At 45.1% G+C, this 26,773-nt stretch overlaps 1 protein-coding gene across 4 annotated transcripts in view; it reads left to right on the top strand.

Annotated features, from left to right (window-relative positions):
• The window catches only part of hprt1l (hypoxanthine phosphoribosyltransferase 1, like), a 191,592-nt gene extending 167,165 nt beyond the window's left edge, over positions 1-24,427 (top strand). For 3 of the 4 annotated variants that reach the window (XM_041190926.1, XM_041190925.1, XM_041190929.1), the window contains 7 exons: positions 1,556-1,739; positions 3,473-3,538; positions 6,701-6,718; positions 10,906-10,988; positions 12,391-12,437; positions 14,582-14,658; positions 22,758-24,427. In XM_041190926.1, the coding sequence (XP_041046860.1) occupies positions 1,556-1,739; positions 3,473-3,538; positions 6,701-6,718; positions 10,906-10,988; positions 12,391-12,437; positions 14,582-14,658; positions 22,758-22,805 (523 nt within the window). In that variant the 3' untranslated portion in view covers positions 22,806-24,427. The remainder of the gene's footprint in view (positions 1-1,555; positions 1,740-3,472; positions 3,539-6,700; positions 6,719-10,905; positions 10,989-12,390; positions 12,438-14,581; positions 14,659-22,757) is intronic. The other variant, XM_041190928.1, reaches the window with a different exon arrangement.
• Positions 24,428-26,773: the final 2,346 nt, after the last annotated feature.

Genomic DNA, 26,773 nt, shown 5'->3' with positions numbered 1-26,773 from the left:
TCCAGGCTTTTCACTACGCTTTGTGTGGAAAATGTACTTCTGTTTCAATCCTTGGGCTTTATGGTTTCAGGATTTTACTCCAGATTTTTTTTTCACTTATCATTTTAAAGACTTAGGGCAGAATTTAGCCCAGGAGACAAAGGTCAGCCCTGCATCACCTGCTTTGGGGAAGGCCTCTCCATGTTCAGTGGCATTCAGGCACTTTAATGGCCAGCCATGAGCCTTCCCTGGGATCAAGGACCCTGGGGTTGAAAATCCCACTCTCCCCCCACCCCCCCCCACCCCCCAAAGAACTTGCCAGCCAATCAGAGGCCAGCAGCACTCCATTGCAGGAAGGGCCACTGGGAGCGCTAAAGCTTCGTTGGGGGGGTGTAGGATTTGTGGAGTTGAAAGAAAGGGGAGGGATATGGCTCTTGGAGGCTCCCCACATTCCCAATGCCAGGTCTCTCGATCAGGCACCAAGGGCACAATTTTTCAGCCTCTCTGCCGGTGGGATTTTCCGGTCCCGCTGAAGTATTTGGAGCAGCTGGCTGTATTTTCTGGCACCCCCCCCCCCCCCTCCCTCCACTGTGATGGAGCCTTAAAATTCCGCCCTGAGTGCCTGACAAGGGGCCAGCCCCCCTTCTCTCCCCCACCGCCTCTTCCTCCCCCCCCCCCCCGCCTATCAGGTGCCCTAAAGCAAACCCAATAAGGGCTTTGCCTTTAGGATTTCCCTCTTGGCGACTGCCTGCCTGCTGCTTGATGACCAGCGGTAGTAGGATGAGGCCCTTAAGTGAGCAATGAATGTCCATTTAAGGGCCTCAATTGATGCAGGGCAGGAAGGCCGTCCACTAGCTTTCCTGCCCTGGGCTTAATTGGGACGGAGGTGGGAAGGTGACAGCGTCTTCATCAACCACACTCCCACCCCATCAAGTGCCCCCCCCCCCATGCCACCAAAATCGCCTCGGGGGAGAACTTTAAGTTCTACCCTTGGATCACGTCACCCTTTAATGTTATGAACTTTATCTTAGTAAAGTTGCAAAAATAGAAACAGGGTAAAACTACAAACACTGCAATCAGAAGACAGAGTTTAACAGGTTGACCAATAGATCTGTCACACTCTCTCATGCCCCCCATGCATGCTCTCGCTCTCATGCTGTAACTCTACAGTGGACATCACCAGATAGGTATCAGGAATGGAAACTCTGGCAGATTTTATGACGCCCCAGTAAAGAAACTGAAGCCAATTATAGCATCCCAACTGAGATTAACTATATCAATATCGAGTGCTTCTGGTCTATATGATATTATACCGGACCTGATGTTTCAGGAGCACTGTACTGGACGGTGGAAGCAGAATTCTCAGATGATAAAGGAATAAATACCTGTCAGGGGAAAAACTTTACAAGGCTATAGGGAAAGAGCGGAGGAATGAAACTAACTGGATAGTTCTACCAAAGGATGTGCTCTTCTGATTTTTTTTTTTTAGCAGGACACCTGCCTGATTGGCAGGCTTGACTATGATTCAATGCTGTGCTCTATATGATGATACACTGGCTAATGTTTGTTTTCCCAGGACAGAACGCATGGCCAGAGATATAACGAAGGAAATGGGAGGTGATCACATTGTAGTCCTCTGTGTGTTGAAGGGAGGTTATAAGTTCTTTGCTGACCTTTTAGACTACATCAAGGCTCTAAATAGGAACCAGGATGAGTCGCTCCCAATGACCATCGACTTCATCAGGTTGAAGAGTTACTGTGTAAGTATTTCCTTTTCAGCCGCAGGATCATAGGACTTAGGAGCAGCCATTCGGCCCATCGAGCCTGCTCCGCCATTCAATAAGATCATGGCTGATCTGATTGTGGTCTCAGCTCCACTTTCCTGTCTGCTCCCCATAATCCTTGACTCCCCTGTTGATTAAAAATCTTATCAAACTCAGCCTTGAATAGGAGATGCTCAGAATGGCCGGTTTCTAACTTGCGTATTAAAGGTAAGAAGAATAGAATAATGTACATCGACAAAGTGAACTGAAGTGGATCACACACAAAGAAGTTCAACCAACAAGTCATGATTCCAAGAATAAGGATCTAGATTGTCCTCTATTGATGATTACCGGGACAGGATTTCCAAGTTGGCTCAGCAGCGGGGTTGGGGTGGAGAGTTCTGGGCAAGGTATCCTGGAATGCTGTGTGCTTTTGATCGATTTCTTTTAGCAGGACACCTGTCTGATTGGCAGCCTTGGCTCCCTGCTGGTTGGGGAGTGCTGCACCCCAGGGACAGGTAAGTTTCCTGCTGCTGAAAGATCGCAAGGGGTTGGGTGGTGACGGAGGGGGAGGTGTGTGGGGTGAATACGTCATAGTTTGGAGGATTATGGGTTATTCTGGAATTCGGAGACAGATCAGGGAGGGTTGAGACTGATTCAGATCACTGGAAGGAAAGTGGTTAGCTGATGGGCTGGAGACTCCTAGCTCACCAGGAATGCTGGCAAGGCACTGACCTTTTCCACACAGCAGTCCTTACCGCGTTTTAGCTGCTGGGCTTCCCATATCTCGGGGAAACCTGACTGGCCAATGTTAAATTTAAAACAGAGGTAAAATTTGAAGCGCATAGCTTTATTAAATGAGCAATCTGCCTTCCATGGGAGCAGTTCAGGTGCCCACTTCCCTTAACACCAGGAGTGGGCGAGCTGGGTTCGGTCTTGAGGTTTTTAATAACACGTCCGACCCGAACCCGCCTGTAAACACTGCTACCCTCCCCACTCCTGCCTGATCCAGCATCCTCCAGAGACACATTCTCATCCAAGTGAGCAGAACTCATGTGTCGGCATAGGCTGGGAATGTTGGAAGGCCGCTCAACCCATGAGACCCGTCATAGCTGAGCTCACATCTGTGCTTAGTCCAATTGCACACAGATACTTTTGACAGCGGGGGGATCACGGTGGATAATGTTCACTACCAGGATGTCTGATTTCTTTTATTTTCTGCTTCCCTGACCCAGAGCCACTTAAAGCCCATTGTGTTACCTCTTACTGTTACCTCCGGAAAGATCAGTTTACTCAATTCAGGCTGGGGACTGAACCGGGGCCTTGCTGTGTGTGGCAGAGACGCTATGAACTGAGCCAACGAGCAGTGATGCATACCAGAGGATTAATAATGGCCCAACTTCCAGCTCACTGAATTTCATATAGTGTCACACCAATCTCGCTTCACAGTTATGATTATTTAACACAAACCAGATAAACTCTCAGACTCCAGCTACAAATATCTTCCTGAGGTCTAGAAATGTGAAGTGCAACTTTTCAGTAAGTGCTAAAGTTACAATGCAAACACACAGCCCACAAGGGGTCGGATAAGTTGGAAGGACTTTTAAGTGGGAACTGAGTTAATTCCTGATGATGTCCCAGCGGATGCTTTAGTATTTGATGATCTCCCCATCTGTTACAAAGTCTTTGCTGCAAAGATGGCTATCCCTCCCTCTCTGTCTTTTACACAGAATGACCAGACCATAGAGGAGGTGAAAGTTATTGGAGGGGATGACCTGTGCAAGTTGGCTGGAAAGGTTGGTACAATATTCCCTGTCGGTCCCACAATGGTTTAACCAAATGCTTCTGTGTATTGGGGGTGTGCATGCACGCTGCTGACTGCCTTAAAATTATTCCAGGCTTGGAAGCTTGATACACCATAGAGGTTAAATCAGTTCAGTGTATCTGCTTGATTCTGTTGGGTATCATTTGCTACATTCTTCTCTTAAACACAAACATACCAAGCACGCAAGCATTGGTGAAACAATAAAGTGGCTTCTTTATTTGAAGCCAAGACTAATATTAACTAGGAGGCTAAGTATAATACATTGTTCTGTACTGCTTCTGCTTGTAGACTGAATACAAGTCATGAGACTAATACATGACATCCTGCTGAGGTGGCAGTGATTGACAGCAGTTTTAAGATATGGTTCTCTTAAAGATGCATGCACCTCGTATCACAACATTATTCAATTTGTACAGGGAGTTCCTCTATGGCTTTGTGGTAAACGCACTCCCTGAAGCATCTTGGCCTGCTCACCCATTACCCCCAGCCTCACTGGTCTATGGTGTCCCCTTATCCTCCACTACATTAAATTAAAACTATTTCCCCTGGTCTGCAGATCCTACCAGGCTCGGCTCTGTTTCTGCTAAATTCTCGGGCTGGTAACTCCACCTGCATACTCTGTTCTTCTAACCATAACCTTGGGCACATTGCCCTCCAATTATCCCCAGTGGTGTCAAAACCTTTTATAGGTGACCAGCCCAACTGGACACAAGTGACTTTTGGATCCTAATTCCATCCTTTTGAGCCCTCTGAAACAAGGATGTAAATTTTAAAATTGGCATCCGGTTAAGCAACATCTCAATGTAGGATAGTGAATACGGGGGTAACCATTAATTCTCAACTTTTACATTCTATGCCTCCTGCTGTGAAACCCAGTTTTTAATTAGCCATTTTTGACCTTATCCAGTTCGTGGCCAGAATTTTTCTGAGACGACAGAAGTCCTACCACTGGGGCTGAAAGTGGGAGGCGACATTGTTTCAGTGGACAGCGGAACCCGGGGCTGCACTTTACCAGCAGCAACCAATTAGGTGACTGTCCCTGTTAAGGATGGCAGCCTAGCCCCAAGAGCTGCCATTTAATCAAAGGACTGGCAGCTCAGCAGCGCCACCACTAGCAGTGGACATTGCTGGGGCTGCAGCTACAGAATGAGGGTGCCTCAATGGCTGGACATGCTCAAGGCAGTGGGGGGGGGGGGGGGGGGGGGGGGGGTGGGGTAAGCAGAGCCTGGCAGGCAGGCCTTGGTGGGTGAGGGTGGGAAACAGGAGGGTGCTGAGGGCACGTGATGCCATTGCTACAGAAACAACATTGTTCCTACTGGGCGGCTCCTCTGTGTGCCATGGAATGCCCTAAATGAGGTACCCCCCCCCCCACTCCCAAAGTCTATTAGGAGGAGTTCCAATTTCACTGGACAGTCTCCCTATGCAGCAGTGCCCCCCACCCCCACCCCCACCCCCAAAAAATGCTCTTGGAGGTGGGACATGGTCCTCATTTAGCTATTGTAGCGGCTTACTTGGCCTGCCAGTGGGCAGCCAGTCTGCCAAGTTTCCCACCACTGGCAAAAGGCACAGTGACAGGAAGATGTTGGAAGCCATTACCGCAACCCCCCCCCCCCCACCCCCCCTCCCACCACCGGCAACACCCAGCCTCTCGCCATCCTCCCATGCCATTTTCTCAGCCTCCCCACCTCCCAGTCCATTCCCAAAGGCTGGCAAAATATAACTCCATTTCTTGTAAGCTTGATCTATCAAAGTCCTCTTCTATTCTATGTCATCCAGGCTTCCTGCATTCAAGGCATTTGTTTTTTTTTTCAACCACGTTGGTGCGAATTTAAAATAACACTGAGAAAGATTGCAACATGGAAAGAGAGTGAGAGATTAGAGCCTCGTGGTGAGAAAGAGAGAGCGCGATTGCCTACCCAAGGAGGCAAAGAGATGTCAGAGCCTCCCATATATGGGAGGGGTATTCAGGACTTTGGCTATACAAAGTGTTGAAGGAAAAAGATATTTGATTCACTGATGGATGACAAATTTCTGGGAGGCAGCCTTGGCAATGGAGGAGATGGGGCAAGTTAGGTTGGAGACCAAAGTCACAGAATTGTTACAGCGCAGAAGGAGGCCATTCGGTCCATCGTGCCTGCACCAGCTCTCCGAATGAGTATTTCACCTAGTACCATTCTCCTGCCTTCTTCCATAACCCTGCACATTGTTTCTTTTCAAATAATCATCTCATTCCTTCTTGAAAGCCTCGATTGAACCTGCCTCCACTGCATTCTAGACTCTAACCACTCGCTGTGTGAAAGAAGTATTTTTCGTATCGCTTTTGCTTGTCTTACCAATGACCTTAAAGCTGTGCCCTCTCGTTTCAATCCTTCCGCCAACAGGGACAGTTTCTCCCTCACTAACCCTGTCCAGGCTCCTCATAATTTTGAATCAAATCTCCTCTCAGCCATCTTTTCTCCAAGGAAAACAGTCCTAACTTCTCTAATCTATCTTCATAGCTGAAGTTTATCATCCCTGGAATCATTTTCATAAACCTCTTATGCAGTCTCTCCAATGCCTCCACATCCTTCCTAAAATGTGGGCCCAGAACTTGGTGCAGTACCCCAGCTGAGGTTTAACTAGTGTCTTATGTAAGCTCAACATAACCTCCTTGCTCTTGTAATCTATGCCCCTATTAAAGCCTGCGATACCGAATGCTTTATTAACTGCTTTCTCAACCTGCCATGTCACCTTTAATGACTTATGCACAGATACACCCAGGCCCCTCTGCTCCTGCACTCCCTTTAGAGTTGTACCCTTTATTCTTGTCTCTTCCTGTTCTTCCTACCGATGTTCTCGTTCTTCCTCACATTCCTCTGCATTGAACTTCACCTGCCATCTAACAGCCCACACCACCAGCTTGTCTTTGTCTATGGTAGTGAGACTGAGAAGATTAATTGATGAAGATGAGCAACAATGGAGCCAACTAATGTAAGGGCAAAGCTATCACACTCCTCATGAAGCTGTTCCACTTGTCGGCTCATTTATCAGCATCTTTGAATAATGCGCAAGCTAATTTTTGATTATTCGGTATAAAGCCGTTGAAACTAAAATTGTTTTAATCTTTTTTCCCCCCATGCTGCACATGATGTAGAATGTTCTAATTGTTGAGGTAAGTCAATTGTATTCTCCTTTTCTTAATGCTGTGTGGGGTATGTGGTTTAATATTTTTAACAGGCTAGAGGTCTCCTAGTTTTATTGGAAATAGGTTTTTGTGTATTATCAATTTTAACTTCTCATCCTTGATTTCAAATCCCTCACTAGCCTCACTCCTCACTATCTCCGTAAACTCTATCAACCCCTACAAAATCTCCGTCCCCTCCAGCACTGGCCTATTGTGTATCCCCATTGGCAGCCATCCCTTCAGCTGTTTCAGCCCTCAGCTCTGGAATTCCCTCCCCATTCCTCTCCAGCTCTCTCCCTCTGCTCTGGAATTCCCAACCACCCCCCACCCCCCCCAGTCCTTTCCACCACTTGCTCTCCTCCTCAAAGGCATTCCTTAAAACCTACCCCTTTTGACCAAGCTTTTGACCATTTGCCTTAATACCCTCTTATATGACTCAGTGTCAGATTTTGTTGATAATGCGCCCATAAACTGCTGTGAGATGTTTTACTTTCTTAACTTGCATTTAGTTAGTGCCTTTAACAACAAATGTTGTCTGTATTGAGACCATGTTAGCATTGTGAGAATGGATTTTTTTTTTAAATATTCTTGGGGAATATGGTGTTATTCTGTGAAGAGGTGTGTGCCTATGTGTGTAAATGATTTAATCATGCTGGGGAAAGGTTACTAGAGGCATGTTGGCTGGGAGGTTTAAGACATAAAAGGATAGAGGCATTAGGTTTGTGCATTTATAAAAGGGTGGGGTTGAGGTACAAGTAAATAGGTTGGACCTAACATCTGCATTTTTAGATAAGTTGAGAGTTCATTTGAATATCAAAGGGAAATTAGAGGTGACTAGAAACATCTTTGCATCTCACAGGAGTTCCATGGGTAAACAGAAGAGGTTATATTACGTTTTATTGACCTGAAAGCAGAGACGAAATAAAAACATGAACAATTTCATATTTGGAAGGATTTGAGTTTCAAAGAGAAGTGAGAACAATGGAACCTGAGATGAAAGGGAGCAAAAGGTTATTTTAGAGTTACTGTGGAGATCCTAGGGGTTGGCAGTCGTTGGCTGTGTGAGGAAGATCTCCTGGAGCAGCTCTAGGCTGGGAGAAGATGAAGTTTGAATCAGGCATCCAGTCAAGCCAGGAAAGTCTTGGGCTGCAAAAAGCAGTCTTGTTCTGAAGTCTTGGATTTGAAGAGGTCATGTGGTATGCCTTTATTAAAGCTACAGCAATTTGCCTTGGGTAACGTTGCTGGACTTTTACAGTGACACATCCAAAAGGGAGCATTACCTGGAAGGTGGTTACTTGTGGGTTTGATCAAGTAGGGAGTCTTTTGGGAGGAATGTTGTTTACAACTAACTTTAACTGTGTAACTGTAATCTTTGTATTCTTATGTTCTGTTTTCTTCTTGTTAATAAAACTTTTTACTACTTAATTTTTAAAATTCTAAACATGTTACTGGACTGCTTGCTGCTGAGATCAGAAGTTTTCTTCTCATTTTCAAAATACAAAAAAAAAAGCCAAATTTCCCTCTGGGACTTGGTTTACTCAGCAATTAGCATCTGTTGTGGTCATTACAGCATGCCCAATGCACAGTACACATGCCACGCATGACGCATGGCATGTTCCGCACACTTTGTGCATACTCCCTTTTCATATGGTCTCTTCATTCAATACAGCTTTGTTCAGGAAAGAATGCAAACCTGTATAGGCTACAAACTGATTTATCATTGGCGGTGTGTCATTTTCTAAATTAAAATATTTAATTAATCTCAGGTTAAAATTCTGTTGTTTCACCTCTTACTGAGAATTTTATACAGTGCAGGCAGACCCAGATTTTCAGTAATTGCAGTTGTCTATTGAAAATGTTTTGCTTTCAGTCTGGCATTCTTTCTTGACTGTTGATGATCTTCAAAATAAATCAAGATGAGGCAACGCAGGATTTGATTTTTTTTTTTAAAGCCTGTAATTTGTGGATAGTTGAATTGCTGTCAGCCAGATTCTCCATTATGGCCTCTGAGAGTATAACGTACCCATTGGTATATGCCACCTGCTTCCATATTATATTTACACGTACTGCTTGTGTATACCTAGAATGGACGTACTTTCCAGTCGCTATGTATAAGGATATGTGGGCGGACACGACGGTATTAGAGAAACCATCTCTCTTGTGCTACAACAACAACTTGTATTTATGTAGGGCCCTCAGTGTAGTAACAGGTTGCAAGGTGCTTCTCCGATGTGTAATCAGGTGAAATTGGCATAGCTGCAAAAGATGTTAGAGTCACATGCCAAAAGCCTGCTGACAGAGGTAGGCTTTAAGAAACTTTTTAAAGGAGGAGTAAGAGAGGTGGCGATATTCAGGCAAGGGAATTCCAGAGCTTAGTGTCCAGGTGTCTGAAGGCATCGCTGCCAATCAAGGAACAAAGGAAATCAGGGGGCGCGGGAGGGGGGTGCATGAAGAGCCTGAATTGGTAGAGCACAGAGATCGTTGAGGGTTGGAGGAGTGTACAAAGTGGGGTGAGGCCAGGAAATGATTTTGAAACTCGAGAGTGAGAATTTTAGAATTGAGGTATTGCTGGACCGGGAGTCAATGTATGTCAGGGATTACGAAGGAGATGGGGGAATGGGAATTGGTGTGAGTTAGGGCATTGGAAAGGTATTATCGTATCGTGGCCTTCTGATCAGGGATTGAACTTGTGACTGCACATGACCGCTCTTGCAGAAAGCTTGAGAAGAACCAGCCTTAGTTTAAAAAATATATAAACGTAAGGGCTGTGGCGATATATCCTGCCACCATTTGGCTACCATTGGTGTTAGGCCTTGGACACAAAATCCCCTTAACCGACCGACACTATCTCAGCCTGAATTGATTAAAAATAAATCTCAAAAAACCTGTCATGTTTTGTGATTTCTGGCCATGGTGAACCTTGATGTAATATGTTTTCTAAAAAAAAAAATTTGCTACTTCTCAGCTCTTCACAAGGAGATTGAATTTAATCCATTGGACAGCAGGATTGGGAGTTGTAGATTAAAACTCAGTGGTTGTCTAACCCAATGATCTTTAGGCAAAGAAAAGGCAGTTTAGCATTCTTGAGATTTTATCCTTGTTGTTGGTCAGGCCTACTTCCTTAATCTGAGCTGGGCATGGGTCATGACCTGCTAGGCTGGTGATTCTGCTTTTGGATATAGGGTCAGTTTATTTCTATTGCCAAATGTTTTTTTTATTTAAAATCAACTCCCAGTCCGGCCAAGGACCAACTCGAGGCAAGCTTTACAATTGATCCTTTTTCCAAGTCAAAAACAAAGTAGTGATAAGAACAGAGTAAAATAATGTATTGATTTTTGATCAGGGTCTTTTGAGAAAAAAAAAACAGATATTGCATTCAGGTTGACAGGAGTGGTAAAACAGGAGATTGAGAGCAGGGTAAGAGTGTGACTGCTAAGCCAAGGTGGTTGACAGTCATATGTTATGGAGAGAGATCGTGGGGATGGTGGTGGGAAGTCAGATTTTTGTTAGACAAGGGAGTAGAGGATGGGGGCACAGACAGGAAAGTGGAGCTCAGGCCACAAGTAGATCAGCCATAATCTTATTGAATGGTGGAAAAGGCGCAAAGGGCTGAATGGCCTACTCCTCCTCAGTTCTATGTTCTAGTCCTAAGTAGTTTATAGTGGGGGAAAGATGATTGATATGGACGATTATGTACTGGTATATATAAGTAACGTTAATTTCATGAAATACTTTTGTGTGTTTTCCGTTTTTTAATTCATTTACGGGTTACGGGCTTCGCTGGCTGGGCCAGCATTTATTGCCCATCCCTAGTTGCCCTTGAGAAGGTGGTGGTGAGCTGCCTTCTTGAACCGCTGCAGACCATGTGGTGTAACTACACCCACAGTGCTGTTAGAAAGGGAGTTCCAGGATTTTAATCCAGCGACAGTAAAGGAATGGCGGTATATTTCCAAGTCAGGATGGTGAGTGACTTGGAGGGGAACTTCCAGGTGGTGGTGTTCCCATCTATCTGCTGCCCTTGTCCTTCTAGATGGTAGTGGCCATGAGTTTGGAAGGTGTTGTCTAAGGAGCCTTGGTGAATTTCTGCAGTGTATTTCCATTTCCTCCGTGTCTCCTACTTGTTGAATTTTGTAACTTGGTAACAATTCAGTGCCTCGTGTTGCTTCCCTCTCCAGGACATTGTAGAAACTGGCAGAACAATGACGAAACTTCTTACACTCCTGGAGAACTACAAGCCCCAAATGGTCAAAGTAGCAAGGTAGGGTACGCTTCACCTCCTGTACATCTATAACTGGACCTGCCTGACTCAGAGCTCTTGGGTAATGGGAGTGAATGTCAGGGATTCCTGTGCACTGTCCGCCTGCTGAACCTGACCCCAGCGCAGTTCGTCATCTGTTTAAGTTGGTAGGTGGAAACCTTTCACACTGATGTCTTGACTTCCCAATCTGCATTGCCTTCGTGTGAAGCACTTCACCAGGTTGTTGAACTGTACGATTTACCCAGAGTTCTGGCAGTTACAACATGGAAGGAAGCCATTAGGCCCATCGGGCCTGTGTCAGTAATTTGACGTCGCTTACGTGTATCTGACTTTCCAATTTATTGTGATATGCCCGGCTTGTTGACTTAATCATTTCAAGTTTCCACTGAGGTGAGTAGACCACAATTTCCCTCAGCCCTGCCAAACTGCACTTCCAACCCTAATCGCACATTTTGAAGTAAGAACTCTACCCTTTTGAAGTTAATGCGACCACTCGCCCTGCAGTCAACCAGGTACCGGGTCTTGGTGGGTGTCAGGTGAGAGGCCATGAAATTTTATTTAAATGAAATCCTCCCGCCATGAAAAGCAGATTCACACTTGTCAGCAAATGACCAGTTAAACTGGTTCAGAGGGGAATGTTGACCAGGACACAGATCGTCTTGCTCTACTTTAAAATACGAGATGTGCAAAGTCCCTGCTGTAGCTCAGCTAGTAGCACTCTCACCTCTGAATTTGAAGTTTGTGGGTTCAAATCAAATCCGAAGTTTTAAGCACTAAAATCTAGGCTGACACTCCAGTGTGCAACTCAGGTGGATATAAAATATCCTACAGTGCTATTTCACAGAAGAGCGGGGGAATTCTCCCCAGTGTCCTGGTCAATACTTATCCTTCACCCAGCATCTTGCTGTTTGTGGGAACTTGCTGTGAACAAATTGGCTGCTGCATTTCTGACATTAGAGCCAATGAGGTAATTTTGAGTTGTATTGCAAACTCTGATGTCCTGAGGTCATGCAAGACACTTCAGAAATGCAAGTCTTTTTTTTCTCCCTTTATCTTAATTTTAACATCTCATCCACATGAGAACACGTCTGACAGTGTGGCACTCCATGTCAGCTCAGGATATGTGCTCAAACCTCTGAAGTAAAGCATAAACTCTCATCCTTATAAGTGCACGTAACGAATTGAACCAAACCATCAGGTTGCGATGCATTGTTGAATCATGGAATCCGACCTTTGTTGGTCCATTCCATCGTATTTTAATGTGGTGACCTTGATTATTCTGTGCTTTCCCCTCCATCCCAAGAGTACCCTCTCGGAATTGTAGGTAGTTTAGTAAATCATTTTAGTTGCATGCAATTTCTGGAGTTAAGTGACTTTGTTTCTCTCTCAAATCTATTCACAGCTTGTTGTTGAAAAGGTCCCCTCGAAGTTCAGGATATAGACCAGACTGTAAGTGCTCCACTCCTTTCATTTAAATAATGTCCGAGAATGAACATTTAGCGTTGTGCTCCTTTTCAAAGTTGAGCTAGCTGGGTGTTTTCAGTTACACCCAGTGGGTGAAGACTCTTGTCCATATCTAACCCAGCCAGCTGCTGTGATAACTAACTGGAGAAGGGCAATTTTGGATAAATGGGTTTTAGAGCAGAGTTGTTGAAACTATGACCTTAAAACCCCTGTGGCCTCTCATATCTGTTCTACTCAGTCTTGAGCAGAACAAGCTAACAGCCACAACAACAGCTTGTACTTTTATAGCACTGTTTGATGTGGTAGAATGTACCACGGCGCTTTACAGGAGCGGTCTCAAACACAATTTGACACCGAGCCACATAAAGAGATTTCGGGGCAGATGATCAAAGGCTTTTTCAAAGAGGTGCATTTTAAGGAGCATCTTTAAGGAAGAGCGAGATGGAGAGGTTTAGGGTGAGAACTTCAGAGCTTAGGTCCTCAGCAGTTGAAGGCACAGCCACCAATGGCGGAGCGTTTAAAAGCAGAAATGCAAGAGGCCAGCATTGGATGACTGTAGAGAGAGATCAAAGGGTTGTGGAATTAGAAGAGTTAGAGGTTGCGGGGATGGGGGGTGGGGGGTGGGGGGGCGGGGGCACAGTGGACAGGGCAGGATTTATGGTCGGATTTCAAAACAAGGATGTGAATTTTAAAATGGAGTTGTTGCCAGACTGGGAGCCAGGGTAGGTCAGCGAGAACAGGGGTGAGGAGTGAAAGGCAAGTTAGGATATTGGCAGCAGAGTTTTGGATGAGCTTGAGTTGATGTAGGTTGGGAAATGGGAGACTGGTTGGAAGAGGATTGGAATAGTCAAGCCTAGAGGTGACATTCAAACAGCAATACTGCATTTAAACTGCCTGTCACTTTCGCTTGGATAGGGGTGCGGGAATGACCTGAGAATGTTGTTACGCACATTCATTCACTCATGCACAAATCAAATCAGCAACACAGCTGGGATAGGGGTAGTGCTTTTACATTTAATCTCTGGATTCATTGTTTTCTGTTATAATTCTTCGCGTTTGGACTTGAGGTGCATTCTGTGGTATAGGGCTAAATGGACAAAAGCTCTGGACTCTACTTTAGAGGATTTAATTGTACAGTTTGATGTGTAAGTTGTTCCCACCAGGAAATAGAAATAATAAATAGGTCACTTTATGTGGTGAATGGGGGCAAAATGGATTCTGGAAAGCTGGAGTATGGGTTAGCAATTTGCAGAAACATCTGCATTTTGTCTGTAATACTTGTGCTAAATGGCTGTCTTGTCTTTGTCAGTCTCATGGTATGCAGTTTTTTTTACTTCACTTATGAGATGTGGGCTTCACTGGCTGGGCCAGCATTTATTGCCATCCCTAGTTGCCCTTGAGAAAGTGGTAGTGAGCTGCCTTCTTAAGCCGCTGCAGTCCATGTGGTTTGGTACACCCACAGTACTGTTAGGAAGGGAGTTCCAGGATTTTGTCCCAGCGACAGTGAAGGAACGGTGATATATTTCCAAGTCAGGATAGTGAGTGACTTGGAGGGAAACATCCAGGTAGGGTAGTGTTCCCATTTATGTGCTGCCCTTGTCCTTCTAGATAGTAGCTTCGCGGGTTTGGAAGATGCTGCCTAAGGAGCCTTGCTGAGTTTCTGCATTGCATCAAAATCCTGGAACTCCCTTCCTAATAGCACTGTGTGTATACCTACACCACATGGACTACAGCAGTTCAAGAAGGCAGCTCACCACCGCCTTCTGAAGGGCAATAAATGCTGGTCCAGTCAGCGACGTCCACATCCCATGAATGAATAAACAAAAAAGCTGAATGGCCTCCTTCTAGGTTGTATGATTCTATAGAGGGCAGTTGAAACCAAGAAATTGGATAGGTTTATTAACCAATTAGATGCTGTAATATATAGATGAAAGAGTAAGCATTCTGAAGAGGTGAGATCAAATGGATGAGATCAAATGGACTGAAGGTACAGTTGAAGAAAAGTCCCATTTGTGATGTGAAACATAACTTGTCTGCTTGTTTTGCAGTTGTAGGGTTTGAAATCCCAGATAAATTTGTGGTGGGATATGTTATGTTATGGTGCTAACACTTGTCTGCTTGTTTTGCAGTTGTAGGGTTTGAAATCCCAGATAAATTTGTGGTGGGATATGCCCTGGATTACAATGAGTATTTCCGGGACTTGAATGTAAGTATGCAGTGCTACAACTTTATTTACAAAGTAGGAAATTTTATGCCTATGCTTGGACAGAGTCTGGCACTGTGCACCTCCACACAAGTTGGAGTCAGGTTTAAGCGCCCTATCTGTGCTGCAGTTGATGCCTCATCATGAATCATCTTCCTCTCACAAGTTTCCTGTTATCCCTCTCCATTATTTTGTATGAATGACCCTCCACACATTGCCCACTTCTGCTTGTTTCATCTTGAGTTCAGGTTCCATATGAGGTTCTTTAGTGTTTGTCTGTTTTCCTATGAAAGCTACTTTAGACTGTGTTAATCTATATACATCCCAGTACTCTACACCAGGTTGTACTTCTGCTTCCCAGCAGATCGCAGTCTCTTAGTCATGTGACATGACATCATAGTTACATCAGTATCAGGTGTTTCCCATGTTAACCCTTTACACTACATCTCCGCCCCCCTCCCCGATCCCCCGCCCCCGGCCAATCTTTATCCCGAATATATGCATACTCCTACATCTCCCCACGAAGACTTAGACTTCATAGGGTGAACTCTGTGGTGTTTTAGCCCACCTCATTGATCTGGTTCTTATCTCACTCGGAGGTTGAAAATGATCTCTCTGCGCTCGCTTGTTCGTTGATATGAGTGTCTTGTTCCTGGCTGGTTACAGTGCTATGTCTTGTCTCTGGTTCCTTGTCTCCATCGGGATCTGGATATTAAGTCCACATTTCCATTTGTTTCCTTCCCAATGATATAAGGGATTTTTGGTTTCTCCTTATGTTTCCTTTGCCCGTCTCAATTCTGTAAGATCTCAGCTGCGGAGCTGTTTCTATTCCAATGCCTTCTTTTCTGTTGATCTCGTATCCACACTCTCTTCCCCAGGCTGTAGCAATTTTAAGCTTTGTGCTCTGTGCCTGAAGTTGAAGTTACGAGCTTGATTGTGTCTTTGCTGCTCCTTACACTTCTTAACACTGTCACGGTCATCTGAGGTAATGTTGGGTTATAGTTTTTGTTGTAGAGCTGGAAATTGTGCTTGCAGCAATCCTGATGGTGTGAGCCCATTTTTGTACTGGTGAGGTTCTGTGGCTAAGAAGGGTTAAGCCAACATCTTTGTTGTTGTTCTTCATCAATTCCTTGATTGTTCGAACGCTTCTTTTGGCTTCCCCATTCTACAGAGGATATCTAGGTAAGCTAGTCACGTGCATGAAACCCTATTCCCGCACAAAGTTATGGGGCAGGATGTTACATCCTGCGGGGCGAGCGTGTACCTGACAAATAAATACATTCCCAGGCACTGCCATGGCCTCGAAGGAAAAGTGGAGGATGCCGGTTCGCATTGCTGTTGGCTATTCACTGTACAAATTGAAGCAATTGGAGATTAACTCTTCAGTAGAATGACTAGCACCTGACCACCAGGCTTACTGCTGGGCTCTTGCTCGACTTTTCGCTATCCCCAAGAAACCTTGATGTATTTTTTTTGGAGAATTTCATGTCAAAGTGTTTTAGAGCTGACTAGTCTATTGTTAAAAGCTAAGAAATCATCAGTGATTGTGAGATAATCCTCTGCCTGAAATACTGGCATAATACTGGGTTGTTAGGAGTATAACCTGGCCATCCTTTCTGGCAATATTCTTTTATTTGAATGCATTCATCATCCTGTTTTTCTGCTTGCTTAATCTCTTGTAGTCTCCTAGTTGCTGGTAAGCCTTTTTTATTCATTCATGGGATGTCGCTGACTAGGGCAGCATCTATTGCCCATCCCTAATTGTCCTTGAGAAGGTGGTGGTGAGCTGCCCTCTTGAACTGCTGCAGTCCATGTGGTTTGGTACACCCACAGTGCTGTTAGGGAGGGAGTTCCAGGATTTTGACCCGGTGACAGTGAAGGAACAGTGATATATTTCCAAGTCAGGATGGTGAGTGTCTTGGAGGGGAACTTCCAGGTGGTGGTGTTCTCATGTACCCTTCTAGATGGTAGGGTCATGGGTTTGGAAGGTGCTGTCTAAGGAGCCTTGGTGAGTTCCAGTGTGCATCTTGTAGATGGTACACACTGCTGCTACTGTGCGTCAGTGGTGGAGGGAGTCAGCATTTGTTGATGGGGTGCCAATCAAGCAGGTTGCTTTATCCTGGATAGTGTCAAGCTGCTTGAGTGTTGTGGGAGCTGCACTTGTGTTTGATAATGAGCAAAGTATATGCTTCCACTTCCTCTGTGAAATTCAAGGCTTCCTGTTTGACTCCTTCTACTGGTATTCTTGATACTGCATCTGCAGTCTGGTACTTCCCTTGAACATACTCATTCACTGAATCGTATCTTATTAATCTGAGTCTAAAGCACTGAATTCTAGGCGGCATTTTTGCAATCTCCTTTAGGTTAAGAAGAGTAACCAAAGGTTTGTGGTCAGTTCAGTTTTAAACTTTAACCCCATCATGTAATCAGAGGAGGCAGTGGCATAGTGGTATTGTCACTGACTAGTGTTCCAGATACCCAGGGGTAATGCTCTGGGAACGTGGGTTTGAATCCCACCAACAGCAGATGGTGAAATTTGAATTAAATAAAAATCCAGAATTAAAAGTCTGATGACGACCACGAAACCATTGCCGATTATCGTGAAAACCTATTTGGTTCACTAATGTCCTTTAGGGAAGGAAATCTTACCTTATCTGGCTGGCCTCCATGTGACTCCAGACCAATTGCACACCAATGTGGTTGCCCTCTGAACAAGGGCAATTAGCCAGCAATGCCCACATCCCATGAACGAATAAAACAAATAAAAATAATCAGATAACTTCTTGCACACCCATGGCTTCCAATGCTTATTTCTCAATATGTGTCTGTGAGGGGTGACAAACTGGCCTGGTTTGTTCATCTTTTTAACTTGGAACAACAATGAGACCAAGCCTGTAGCTTGCGCTGGTCGCTGTTGGCAACTCTGGACCATGGTGCTCTAGAGTTTGTGGTGAAATTAGAAAATTTTGATTTGTCAAAAACATTTTGCTGATCCACATTCCACCACCGCTATTGACCTTAGCTCAACAGCTGTCTCAATGACTCAGTGATTTCTGTCACGTTTGCCTACTTGGTTGACCATCCCAAGGAATCTTTGCAACTCTCTGATGTCCCTAGGCTGTGAGAACTCTCTAATCACCTTGATTTTCAGTGGGTCGACAGCTATTCCAGAAGCTTGCACGATGCGCCCTCAGAACTTTATCATAGGCTTTGCAAATTCACACTTTTCGTTCAATGCCAAACCTGCTTCCTGTGGAACCTTGAGGACTGCTCTCACTCTACGGTGTTCCCCCAACGAACGGTGAACGAGTGTGGCACCCATGCAGCATGTTACTCCTTCCTTGCCTTTGAGCATCTGAGACATCGTTCTTCGGAATATCTCGGCTGCAGAAGCAATTCCAAATGGTAACCCGTTAAAACAATAACGATTGAATAGCATTTTACAAGTGGCTAACAATCTGGATGCTTTGTCCAGAGGCGACTGCCAAAAACCGCTGTTGGCATCTAATTTTGTGACAAGGGTACTTTTTGCTAATTTGGTGAGACTTTCATCCACTGATGCCAACGGGTGGATCTCATGCTCTACTGACTTGTTTAATTGAGTCACGTTCATGCAGATTCTAATTGAACCATTAGATTTTGGTACTGCGACCATTTCAGAACACCACTTTGTCGGTATGGTTACTGCAGAGATGACTCCTTGTCATAATGTGCTCAATCTCGCTCTTGACTTTGTCTAAGAGTGGGCGAGGGAGTTTTCTCCGTGTAAAGAGGCAAATTGGCTTAGCCTCGACTCTTGGGGTTACATGATATTTTGTTTTCAGCTTCCCTAAGCCTAAAAATAATGTCAGGAATTCATTCCTGAATACATTATTGGACTGCTCATCAGCAATTTCATTAACCTTGTAAATCAGCCCTGGTTGTAAGCATGCTTCCCTGCTTACTAATAATGATTCTTGGCTCTGTATGACATACAAATGTTCAATGATTTCTTTGGCCTGAATCTTCTGGTTCAGGCCCCACTCGCTGACGTGTAAAATGACACGCGGTGACATCAGGCATGCGTCCCACACGTCACTCCAATTTTCAGTTCGGCGGGCATGCACCGGAGTCGGCTGCACACCCGCCGAACTGTCAAAGGCCTGTTAAGGCCATTTAAATACCAATTGAACTCATTAACAGGGCTGCCCCTCCAACCTTAAGGTTGGCGGGGGTGGGGGGCAGGCGAAGAGCCCAGGCGGCCTTGGCATTTTTCATGGAACCTCATCTACAGGCGGGATGAGGTTTCATGAAAGTTTTTTATAACTTTAATAAAAAAAGTTAATGAAATTCATAGACATGTCTGAGCTCATGTGACACTGTCCCACGAGGGGACATGTCGGAATAATGTTTTAAAAATCTTAATTTCATTGTGAAAAACTGAAAAAAAAACTCTGAGGCAGCTCCATGCCTCAGGGAGACTCCTGCACTCTTTCATGCACGTGTGCAAGAGAGCGCAGGCCCCAACTCTCTCTCCCCTCCCCCCGCCTGCACAGGGGAGCGCTCAGTGTTTCTGGGTGCACGTCATGCTGGGCGGGCCTTAATTGGCCCGCGCACATAGATTGGGGGTGTGCAACCAATTGCGGGCCCACCTACCTCCTGTCCAGCCCTCAAAACGGGGAGAAAATTCTTCCCTTTTATCTCTGTATCTTAATCTTTCAAAGTGTTGGCCTGTAACTTTCAGTGTAGTCCCTCCTGGAACTGATAACTGCATGGAGGATGGCTGCAATGTGATATTTTTAAGCCACTTTACTTCATCAGATAATACTGAAACACCCGCACCGGTGTCTAATTTACACTCTATGGGACGTCCATCCACTTCTAATTTCACGCTCCCTTAATTATTTGCTGCTTCGTTATCCTCTCCTAGGAAGGTTATTTATCTTTTTCTGTGGCTCTTCCACTTCTCGCATTTGATTTTGCCTTGTTATTTTGTCTAGTTTGTTGTGGGCTATTGTATGCTAGATTGGCGGATAGTTTTCACATTACCGCCACCGCCCATCCAGTTAGCAGCTCCCAAGTTGCTTGGCTAATATCTGTCCCTCAATTATTACATGCATGTGCTCGCACACAACACAGAAAAATGATCATTGAGATGTTTGCTACATCACTGTTTGCTACGCACACACCGGCTGCCGTGTTTCCTCATGAAGCTCCTTGTGATGTCCTTAGGCCAGAAAGACGCTCTATGAATTAAGGTTCTTCCTCTGTCCTCGGAGTATGGCTTTCAAGTGTCTTGCCATGTTTTCTTACATTAGAGGCACTTTGGAAATGTAAGATGTTGGTGATGTTATAATCAGAACTTGATTTGTTGATGCTTTGCCTCTGTTAAACTGAGTTCTCTGCAGCTGTATCTGGTTTCCATTAAACCAAAGAATGAGCCTTTCCATTTTTCTCGTTTCTGTAGTTAGCTGTTCCAGTATCAACTGTTTCTACTCAGTTGTTCAGAAGGAGCAAACCACTCACTGCTCTGCTCTTCTCTTCCCTCCCTCCCTCCTTCCAAGCTCCATCACCTCCCCCTCCTCTCGCTTCCCCGTCCCACCCCCTCCCCTTCCACGTGCTGGGAGCAGAAGCCTCTGCCAGTTGAAAGTTGCATTTGTCTTTAAGACAGCTCCCCCCCACCCCCCCCCCACAGGGCAAGGCCATCTTGCAGTCCAGGAGCTGCCCTCAGATTACAAGCCTGCAGCTGCCTGTTAACGGCTCCTACTCGGTATATTTTTATTTCCCCCTCCCTGAATCTGCCTAGCTGGTTGTCAGCGTGTCCCAGACAGGAGGGTGTAAGCTGTGAGGAAGGGGGTGGGAATGTGTGTCACCGATCCAACAGTCTACAATGGCATATGGTGTGTGGCTGAGGTTGATACAAACCTGGTTTCTGCAGTGGAAGGATGAGTCACTGTTATTCAGAACATTTTCTTCCTCCTTCCGGTAGATACTTATAATTAATCAGTGGTGATGGTGGCATTGTGGTGATATCACTTAACTAGTAATCCAGAGGCCCAGGCTAATGTTCAGGCAATGGGTTCAAATCCCACAATGGCAGCTGGTGGAATTTAAACTTCAATGAAATTTTAATAGTGTCCATGACAACTAGCACCGATTGCTTCCTTCCTTTGAAGAAAGGAAATCTGCCACCCTGACCCAGATTGGCGTCCGTGTGGCTCCAGACCCACAGCAACGTGGTTGACACTTTTAACTGCCCTTTGTTGGACTTGCTAAGCCATTTCAGTTAGGGATGGGCAGCAAATGCTGGCCTTGCCCGTGACAACCACATCCCATGAAAGAATAAAGACCAGAAATTACATATCACTACATAGAATCATTCATAAGTTCGCAGCGCAGGAACAGGTCGTTCAGTCCAACACATCCGTTCTGGTGTTTATGCTTCACATGAGACTCCTCTCTCCACCCCCTCCAACCCCCACCCCCACTTCACCTCGTCCCTTCAGCATAGTCTTCTGTTCCTTTCTCCCTCGTGTGTTTAGCTAGCTTCCTCTTAAATATATCTACTCCCTGTAGCTGCACATTCTCATTATTCTCCTGAATTCCTTTTGGGATTTCCTAGTGACTATCTTGCATTCCCGCATAGTTCTGGAAGTATCTTGGGGAGAAACTTGTCTCAGCTTGTGATACAAAATGGGAAAGGGGTCTGAATTTTGGGCATGGTGTATGCTAGGTTGTCTTTCAGTCTTCTAGAGGGAAGATTTATTTTGTTACCTCCAGACCCAACAATTCCAATGCATTCCTGGCTGGTCTCCCACATTCTCCCCTTTGTAAACTTAAGGGCATCCAAAATTCTCTTGCCTCTGTCTTAACTCAGATAAATCTAGTTCCTCTATCACCCTCGTGCTCACTAACCTACGTTAGCCTCCCAGCCAAGCAGTATCTTGATTTTAAAAATCTCATCCTGGTTTTCAAATCCCTCTCTGGCCTCTCCCCTCCCCACCTCTGTAATCTCCTCCAGCCCTCAACCCTCCAAGATCTCTGTACTCCTCTAATTGTGGCCCCTTGAGCGTCGCCAATTTTAATTGTTCCACATTGGTGGCCGTTTGTTCAGCTGCCTCAGCCCAAACTCTGGAATATCCTCCCCATGGCCTCACCACGCCACTTTCCCCCCTTTAAGACGCTCCATAAAATCTACCTCTTGGACCAACTTTTGGTCACCTGATCTCACCTGATCTGCAATATCTCCTTACCTGGCTGTGTGATATTTTGTTTAGTAATGATCCTCTGAAGTGCCTTGGGATGTTTTTTGTTATGTTAAAGGTGCTATATAAATATAAGTTGTTGCATTAATGTTCTGTGGCGTTTGATCAGCGGCTTCTCTCCTGGTCATTACTCAATGAGAGCAACTTCAAAGCACTTCTGAATGGATGTTGGTTGAAGGTGGGATCGGACTGTAATATATAACCAACCCGCCCCACCGTCAGGTCATCTCCATGCTAACATTATTAAGCTCACACGTGAAGAATTGGGTGAGCTACTGGAAGGATGCCACCCTTATTGGATGTAAGCCTGTACCTTTTAGAAAGGGAGGAGGTGGGACAATATTACCAACTGGCACATCGATCTGGATGACGAGATGAAAGCAAGGGCTGAATGGCTTTATACATCCCAACATAGTGAAATGTTAAAACTAGGAACCTGCCCGCCCTCTCGGGTGGATGTAAAAGATCTCGAGGCATGATTTTAAAAAGGAACTAGTGAGTTCTTCCTCCTGTCCTGGACCAATGTTTATCCCTCAACCAATATCACCAAAACAGATGATCTGCTCATTGTCACATCGCTGTTTGTGGGGCCGGGCTGTGTACAGATTAGCTGCGGTATTCGTTACAACAGTAGCTATATATTAGAAAGTACTTCATTAGTTGAAAAGCACTTTGAGATGTGCTGAGGTTATGAAAGGCACTACATAAATGCGGATCTTTCTTTTTACAGTTGTTCACCAATATTGAAAATTTTAAGTTCTTTATTACAATTCCACTGAACCTTTTTTTTAAAAAAAGTTAGTTTTAACTAGCAAAACTGTGTCATGGTCACTGAACCCTTTCTTCTTTCTTTCAAAGCATATTTGTGTGATCAGTGAAAAAGGCAGACAGAAGTACAAAGTATGAAGACCCAAAAGACTCGCTCGCAATACTTGAAGATTCTGGCGAGGATCAGATCATTGTAGATGCTGAAACGTCCCTGTCCTTTCAATTTAATCTATTTATATAGTCAACAAGCAATGGAATGTGTGTAAAAGGCTTCATCTGAAAATGTACATAGCTGCAAATATGTCAGATTATTTACTATTTTTGTATTGCGTCCAATGGAAATGGCTTAAACTTTTATATTTGAAATGTGCTGTAAAGTTCTAATTTGCCCTCCTGGAAACATTGGGAGCAAAGAAATTATTTTTGTATTCAGAAGCTTTGTTTGTACGTGAGAATGAGTGTGGCTGAGCCTGTCTGCAGCATCCGTTCAGTTCTGGGTTTCACGCTGGGCAGTGGTGAACAGCTAGAGAGGCAACAATCTATCTCCTACAATTGGCTTTGACAGGCCAATACTGCTGGTGGTGAGGCACTGCTGTGCCCTTTGGGTGGTTTTCACTTGCCAAGTCACTAGTCCTACCTGTTCCAAGGCTGAGGGGATGAGGTCGAGTGGGGGAGGGATCGGGGTGGGGGGGGTGCTGTACTAAGTGTGGGCCAGTCGATTCTTGTTTAGTGATGCAACCCTTTTGCTAAATCCAAAATGGAATCCACAGTTAATACTTCCACAACATATGAAAGGTTCAAAATTAGACTTTCGGAGGGGGTGGGGGGTAAAGTTGGTCATTGCCTGTGGGGTGAAATGGACTCAATGGTGAATCCATTGACTTCAGTCGAGAAGAGAATAAATCTGAGCCAGGTGTAAAATGGGCCGCTGATTCACCATGAGGCTGTTTTTTTATAGACCAGTTATGGTGTCCAGTCTAGACATCTCCCATCAGTCTATTTTGTAAATGACTTTGGGATTGTCCAGTTCGAAACTAGGAAGGTGACCATCCTTTTCTCTCCTTCAGTGCCAGCTCCCCATGCAAAGGTGCACATCCCAATCCTACCACCTGTCCCATGGTTACAGACATCCCAGCAAACAAATCGGGGCTAATGTAGGCCTTTGCCTGCCCCATTTGGGCACCCCCAAGAATGGAAGGGCAACAATGTGCAGATTGGGGACAAGGTGAATACAAGGGAGCAGAACTCCCAGTATATGAGATTGGAGTGGGAGAGTTCTCCAGCTCATTTTTTGCCATCACTTGACAGAAACCAGGAACCATTTATACTGATAAAGTGACGGCAAATTGAGAGAAAGCAAACCCCCTCTGGCAGAGATTCGACCCCATCAGTCTTAAATAGGCACTTCTCAGTTCTATGTGACTTTACTGTGGCTACAGTTTGCTGAGCGTGTAAACTGCAATAGCATGATCTCTGTGTACCACCACCAGATTGGCTCCCTGCCAGTTTTACTTGAGGTAAGACAAACAGGTGAGCTGCTTGCATTGAGCTTTGCCCCATGAACATTGCAAATAGAAGCACAAGAGAGAAATCTTAGTGCTGAGTACATGACGTGGGATTTATTTTTAACAGTGCATTTGCCATTTCAACGTCAGCCGAGACTTCGTTGACTATTGTATCCTTTAAATTTATTTGAATGTACAGATATGTATATGTATCTACAATAAAGCAACATTGCAGAATAAATTCTGAGGATTTAACCTTTCTGGCTACAAGGGTCTTTCATGACTTGGTTCATGCTGTCTGCAAAACATCGACCTACACCGCTTTGTATACAAGGGTGAATCAGTCTGTTGCTATTCAAGCCACTGACTGATCACCTATGGTGTTGCTTCTGGTCACTCCAATGCTTCAGGGTAAAAGCAAAATACTGTGGATGCTGGAAAGCTGAAACAAAAACAGAAAATGCTGGAAAAACTCAGCAGGCCTGGCAGCATCTGTGGAGAAAAAAAAGAGTCTTTATGACTCTTCTTCAGAGCTAAAGAGAAGTAAAAATTAATGTAATTTATACTGTTTAAGGGGGTTGGAGCAGGTGAAGTTGGATAGGAGGCCAGTGATAGGTGGAGGCAAAGGAGAAGTTGCCATAGATGTCATGGACAAAGGGTTGTTAATCGTAGTGACACTGGCTAAAGGAGGTGCTGATGGTGGCATTAAGGTCAGAGAGCAGGATGGGATAATAGCAGGACAAGGGTAAGCACTCTGGACAGAACAACATGAGCAAGTGACAGATGGCCCTTGTAGGGGAGGGGGAGGGGACAATGGTGGGAAGAAAGATAGAAAGTAGATTAAACAATAGATAAAAATGAATTTAAATGAAAATAGAAATAAAAATAGGATGAAAAATAAAAATTAAGAAATGAGAATGAATATTGAAAAAAGTGGATATAAAGGATGGCAGGGAGAGTTCATGGTCTGAAATTGTTGAACTCAATGTTAAGTCAGAAGGCTGTAAAGTGCCCAGTCGGAAGATGAGGTGCTGTTCCTCCAGTTTGCATTGAGCTTCACTGGAACATTGCAGCAGGCCAAGGACAGAAATGTGGGTGTTGAAATTACAAACGACAGGGAGGTCTGGGTCATGCTTGCGCACAGACCGAAGGTGTTCCGCAAAGCAGTCATCCAGTCTGCGTTTGGTCTCTCCAGTGTAGAGGAGACCGCATTGGGAGCAGCAAATGCAGTAGACCAAATTGAAGGAGTTGGAAACAAAGTGCTGCTTCACCAGAAAGGAGCGTTTGGGCTCTTGGATGGTGAGGAGGAAGGAGATAAAGGGACTGGTGTTGTACCTTCTGCGATTGCATGAGAAAGTGCTGTGGTAGGGAGATGAGGTGCTGGGGGGGATGGAGGAGTGGACATGGGTGTCCCTACGGAATGCCAACAGGGGGGTGGAGTGAAGGGAAGATGTGTTTGGTGGTGGCATCATGTTGGAGTTGGTGGAACTGGTGGAGGATAATCCTTTGAATGCAGAGGTTGGTGGGGTGAAAAGTGAGGAAAAGGGGAACCCAATCCTGGTTTTGGGAGGGAGGGGAAGGTGTGAGGGCGGAGGTGCAGGAGTTGGGTTGGATCAGCTATTGATCCAACTGTTGAGGGCCCTGTCAACCACAGTGGGTGGGAAACCTTGGTTAAGGAAAATGGAAGACATGTCAGAAGAGCTGTTTTGGAAAGTGCCATCATCGGAACAGATGCAATGGAGGCGAAGGAACTGAGACAATGGGATGGAGTCTTTACAAGAAGCAGGGTATGAGGAGCTGTAGTCGGGGTAGCTGTGGGAGTTGGTGGGCTTGTAGTGAATATCACTATAAATTGAGACAGAGAGGTTAAGGAAGGGAAGGGAAGTGTTGGAGATGGACCATGTGAAGGTGATGGAGGGGTGGAAATTGGAAGCAAAATTAATAAATTTTTCCAGGTCCAGGCGAGAGCATGAAGCAGCACCGAAACAGTCATTAATGTACCGGAGAAAGAGTTGTGGAAGGGGGCCTAAGTAGGACTGGAACAAGGAATGTTCCACATACCCCATAAAAAGACAGGCACAACTGGGGCCTATGCGGGTACCCATAGCCACACCTTTTATTTGGAGGAAGTGAGATAAGTTAAAGGAGAAATTGTTCAGTGGGAGAACAAGTTCAGCCAAGCGGAGGAGAGTGGGGGTGGATGGGGATTGTTTGTGCTTCTGTTCAAGGAAGAAACGGAGAGCCCTCAGATCATCCCAGTGGGGGATAGAGGTGTAGAGGGATTGTGAAGAGGAGGTGCTTGAGACCAGGGAACTGGAAATTGTTGATATGACCTAGGGCATCAGAGGAATCATGGATGTAGGTGGGAAGAGACTGGACAAGGGGAGAGAGAATAGAGTCAAGATCGGAAGAAATGAGTTCCCAGAGCAGGATCAAGATGATATGATCAGTCTGCCAGGAGAGTCCTGTCTATGGATTTTGAGGAGGAGGTAGAACCGGGCTGTGTGGGTCTGGGAAACTATGAGGTTAGAAGCTGTGGAGGGAAGATCTCTGGAGGATATGAGGTCAGTGACAGTCCTGGAAACAATGGCTTGATGTTCA

The sequence above is a fragment of the Carcharodon carcharias genome, chromosome 7 (assembly GCF_017639515.1).
Source record: "Carcharodon carcharias isolate sCarCar2 chromosome 7, sCarCar2.pri, whole genome shotgun sequence".
Lineage (NCBI taxonomy): Eukaryota > Metazoa > Chordata > Chondrichthyes > Lamniformes > Lamnidae > Carcharodon > Carcharodon carcharias.
This window is presented reverse-complemented; position numbering and strand designations above follow the sequence as displayed.